The 5205-nt window shown below is 39.6% G+C and overlaps 1 protein-coding gene across 1 annotated transcript; it reads right to left on the bottom strand.

Annotated features, from left to right (window-relative positions):
- Window positions 1-1663: 1663 nt before the first annotated feature.
- Window positions 1664-4711, bottom strand: LOC139455410 (uncharacterized). The gene is made up of 3 exons (XM_071236964.1): window positions 3661-4711; window positions 2719-2756; window positions 1664-1990 (listed from the first exon to the last, which is right to left on the bottom strand). The coding sequence occupies exons 1-3, from the start codon at window positions 4709-4711 to the stop codon at window positions 1832-1834; spliced, it is 1248 nt and encodes a 415-aa protein (XP_071093065.1). The 3' UTR covers window positions 1664-1831.
- Window positions 4712-5205: the final 494 nt, after the last annotated feature.

Genomic DNA, 5205 nt, shown 5'->3' with positions numbered 1-5205 from the left:
TCGGATTAACGAGACTGATTAATGAGTGATTTCGGTAATTCGTTGCAAATGAGGTGTGTCGGAGTCGGAGTGCGAGACTGTCGGATTAACGGATCTGAACAGCACTGATTTAATCGGTTTCCATCATTAGTGTCGGATAAAGCCGATTGTCGGATTAACGAGACTTGACTGTATACTCATATCGTCATGAAAGCTGTTAAAGATCCAAGCTAATCCTCCGCCCGCCTCACTCTGTTATCTCTGTTTGTCCCTCATATGCCGAGGTCCTCGGCCTGAGAGAAATATAATTATGTTCTGTTCCGAGAAAACAAACACTAAAAAGTAGATAACTGATATCTGTACAATCAGTGTTAGAAACGTTCAAAGCACCTCACTTAACTTTGGAGAACATTCTTTAAAGAGGATATTTATCGCTGCAATTCAATGTAATGACAATAATTGCTTCAGCAAAATCATAATTTTTATTTCGAAAATATCAGTAGTAATCATTTCCATTTCACCTGACATGTTCATCCAGTTAACGGAATCTGCACAGTGCATGAGACCCGTGAAGATTCCGGGGTAGAATAGGTCTTCAGCAACCCATACTTGCAGTAAAAGGCGACTATGCTTGTCGTAAAAGGCGACTAACGGGATCGGGTGGTCAGGCTCGCTCACTTGGATGATGAATGTCATCGATCCCAATTGCGTGGATCGATGCTCATGATATCAATCACTGGATTGTCTGGTCCAGACTCGATTATACACCTTTCGCTCCGACTTCTTTCAAGTATACTTGAGCCAAACTGATATACAGTAAACAACGGTTATAACGAACACGCTTATAACGAACTGACGGATATAACGAACTTACATTTTTGGTCCCAACTATTTACTGTATTCAATCTTTAAATGATCATACCAGTTCCACATCATAAGTACAACAAAGAAATATTTGAATTCAAAATATGTTAGTCTTTCATCAACAAAGCACATTGATAGAAAAGGCAACTATTCGCAGCTTCGAGATAAAAGAAAAAAAGAAAATATCAGCAACAAGAGTATACATCGATATAAACATGCAAGAACGAGTAGTCTCCCTTGACCTCATGACTGACACCCTCAGCAATGGCCAATCACTTACACGACATGGGACATTACATTAACATGGGACTTTGTACCCTTGCGTGACCTCATTCATGTGGACTTGAGAATTTTGAATTTGAGATTGTTACCTTGAATGTGAAAATGAAGCATTACAATTCATGCTATTTTGATGAGTTGAGGAACTGGATATTTGGAAATTAATTCAACTGAACAAAACATTCTTGAAACATCAAACTTTCTGGGAAATATTACTAAATCATTATTAAAATGCTGAAAATATTATTGCATTCATATTTCATACACATCAAACTACTTTAGATTTGTAGGATTCCAACTAGCCAACATGTAATCTGTATCTGATGACAAATAACAACTCCAAATATGAATGAACAAGACTCAAAATCTAAAAATGCACATTAATTACGTTGATCTGAATAACACAACCGACAAGATTCTCAGCAATATTATAAGGGACTAATCACTAATTACATATCATTCTAGCGTTTCCGAAGTGGCATGCTTGTTTTCAAAATCAGTTTCACGAAAATTATTCTTTTCGAGTGTCTTTTCTTTACCGTTTCTACAATTCATAACACTAAGGTTTCAGTCAGAGCAAAGTGATCAGGTTCTCAAAATCCCCAACCTCGTCCAATGACGAGCGTCGCTATAACATAGTGCAGCGAACAAACAATTTTGAAACGCCATGAGCTCTGATAAAGCCATAGATGACCACATCGGCTCTTCTCTAGCCGTTCCTGCTTCTGAAGATGTGTATGCATATCAGCGCTATGATGCTGAGCAGGAGGCCCGTCGGCAGAACATGAATCACGACTACAACGACGGTAAACACCAGCAGTACTTGCAATATCCAAACAAGGGGCGTCACTGGAATATGTGGAATTGTCTGAAAGCGTAATAAAATCACTTTCAAGAATTATATCTTTGATACAAAAACGATATAAGCATCGAAATGTAAACGGTGAATTTAGAACAATAACGAAAACAGGTTACATCGATATTGTTACAATGGAAAACTAGAATTGAAATATACCGAACACCAAAAGTTCCTGTGACATTGAATAAGATTGAATGCAAAGTTATGTTTTTTACCAAATCTGAAACAATTTCGGTTTGCAACTGATAAAAGACTCATGTAAGTGTTCAAATGGTTTAATTTGCCATACTGACTTCAGAAAATGTGTGATTTCATATAAAAAAAACATGAACATGCCAAAATGTCAATTTACAAATCAATAGTGTGTGTGTACACCTCTGGTTGCATATGGAATCCCGTTAAGGCACATGTTTTATACCAATTCTTGGGTAGTGAAATGCATGGGGCTTGCATAAAAGTCAACTTTTGCATGGAATGCATGCTTTTCTGTAGCAGTTGCGTTTTTGTGACTTGATTCCATACATGTACTACAATATTGAAAACCAAACTTTACTTGTTTGAAAAATACACTAAAATATTGGTGTCACAGGAACCTTTGTTGTTGAGTATATGAAACATACTGAGAAATGCATTAATACATATAATCTATATGTATTTTACCTCATGCAACTATTACATGCTTAGCTTAAATAGAAACTTGAATGTAGACATACAATTAAACATCCATTTAATCGTACCTGCGATAGAACTGGTGTCGTTTTTGTAGCATGTCTGCCTGTAATATTCAAAACGAAATTAATTAAATACAATAAAGGTTAGCAAGAATATATATACAAACAACTGTACCAAGGAGCTTACACAGGAGCTTTAATCCGATGATGTCCCTGGAAATTAACTATTTGTATCTCACCAATCTTGAATTATGCTAAAGTGCACACACATAATTCAATATTGGTGAGATTCAAATAGTTAATGTCCTACCGCGCTTGTTAACGTTAACAAGAATATCTCCTATACATCAGTCCGCTTGTGTAAATCTGCATCTTACCATAGAAATACCTGATGTCTCATTCTTGTAATGGGATAGAAAATCAAGTAAATTGTCTTTGTCGTAACCTTCACACTTTACATCAATTCTTCACTCTCATATTACGATTTAGATATTGCGGGGCACGGGTGGCCCAGTCGTCTGAGGCGCCGCAATTCGCTGTGCAGAGTTGCGTCCCTTGGGCACGCCAGAAACCTATGATTGTGGGTTCGAATCCCGGTTCATTCTGATTATGTTTCTAGGTTTGTCAGCACCATACCCGTGTTCGTGGGTTTCACCGAAGGGGTAAACGTTTGAGACCTGCATCACTTTGAGCCTTAAGCAGACACTCGGTGATATGACTGGATTACTGTTAAAAACAGCGTTAAACACAACTCACACACTCACTCACTAAATATTGTGAGGGAATATTGCTCAACTCCACAGGAGCAAATTGGTGGTAGTCTCCATCATCAATTTCCAATACTTATAAACATATGTGTGAAAACTCTTTAATAAATTATAAGCATATTCTAGAACTCAAAGACATGTTTCTTTGATTTGTGATATGACTGATTAATATTATAACAAGGATATGGAATGTATGTTTGAAAATTAATAAAAACTTGTATTAGTTGGACTTTGCACCTACCGACATGTTTTGTGGAAACCATGCTCGTAACCTGTGGCACCAGATCTTCAGAGGCAAGCATCTCCCCCTCATCAGGACCGCGCACCTGCTCAACTGGATTGAGTCCCACTTCTTTAGCACCTTCGTAGATGATGTTCCCACGTGTTTCGGGGGCCCTCTCTAATGCGAAATCTTCTGCATCTACAGATGCTCTGGGTTGGTCAATGTTTGCTGTAGAAGTACCTTCCGAGGTATGATCAGCAAAGTCTGACTTATAGAACCTCTCAGGTGCATCAATATAACTTGCAGATTCTTCAAAATCAGCATCAGCATCAGCATCAGCATCAGCATCAGCATCCGCATCAGCATCAGCATCCGACCTGCTGTTTTCATTGAAAGGCGCGTATTTCTGGACTTCAACAGGGGAAGTCTCGTTAGAGTCCACAGTCTCATCTGTACTGTAAGAGTCACCACAGGGGATTACTGTTTCACTAAGACATTCAGTGAGGTGTGTTGACTGCTCTCCATGTGAGTCTTCATCACCTAACCCAGACCTATTGTAAACGGCTCTAATATACCCAGTACGATGATCTTGATAGGTATCAGACTGAGGTTTGTCTGCAGGTTTGGATGGCTTGTCCTCCAAGCTGGAACATGAATACTGTATAAGGATATCAAGGGATTTTGACCTTCGGAGAGGTTCCCATGTGTGAGTTGATTTCGGAAACTGGAGTGACATGAATTTGATTTGATCATCCTGTGACTCATCAGTGGTGAGGTTGTCAATGAGACCACACACACAACAGATTTGACTGACCTTCTCAAGCTCATCCGCAATCTCTGGATTAACTCTTTGAATGAGTTGGACAAATATCATCCTGGTCAATTTCTGTTGATTTGAGTTTATCTTTCGTAAGAGTCCGCGCCATTTTATTCTTTTTGATACAGATGGCTTTTTCAGGTCTTGGTAGAAGTCTTCCGACAAACAGCCGAATTCATTCAGTGATTCCACAACTGGCATAATCTTCACTTCAGCCATCAGCCTACACATGACACACACGTGTTGCACCATTCTGTTGGTTGGCGAGGACCTGCAACCAGTAAAAAGGATAAAAATGTACACTGGTATACCGGTTTTCGATAACCTCAATTCCATCGACAACATATAGATGGTATGTATAGTTCATCGATTGACCTTCCAAGCTGGTTGTTCATGCGCAGCGCAACCATTAGTGAAAATGTCAACTTGGTCAGGTCAGAAAATAACTAATTGTTTGACATGAGAAGACATGTGTACAAGTTGTTATGTATTTTCTTTGCGATTTTCATGACTCCGAGAGGGCACAGGTGGCCCAGTCGTCTGAGGCGCCGCGATTCGCTGTGCAGAGTTGCGTCCCTTGGGCACGCCAGAAACCTATGATTGTGGGTTCGAATCCCGGTTCGCCCCGATTATGTTTCTAGGTTTGTCAGCACCATACCCGTGCTCGTGGGTTTCACCGAAGGGGTAAACGTCTGAGACCTGCATCACTTCGGGCTTTCCTCCAACATTAAGCTGACACGCCGCAT

The sequence above is a fragment of the Haliotis cracherodii genome, unplaced genomic scaffold (assembly GCF_022045235.1).
Source record: "Haliotis cracherodii isolate W230 unplaced genomic scaffold, xgHalCrac1.p SCAF_11, whole genome shotgun sequence".
Taxonomy (NCBI): Eukaryota; Metazoa; Mollusca; class Gastropoda; order Lepetellida; family Haliotidae; genus Haliotis; species Haliotis cracherodii.
Note: the sequence above shows the minus strand (reverse complement) of the source record. Positions and strands in the feature narration are given on the sequence as shown.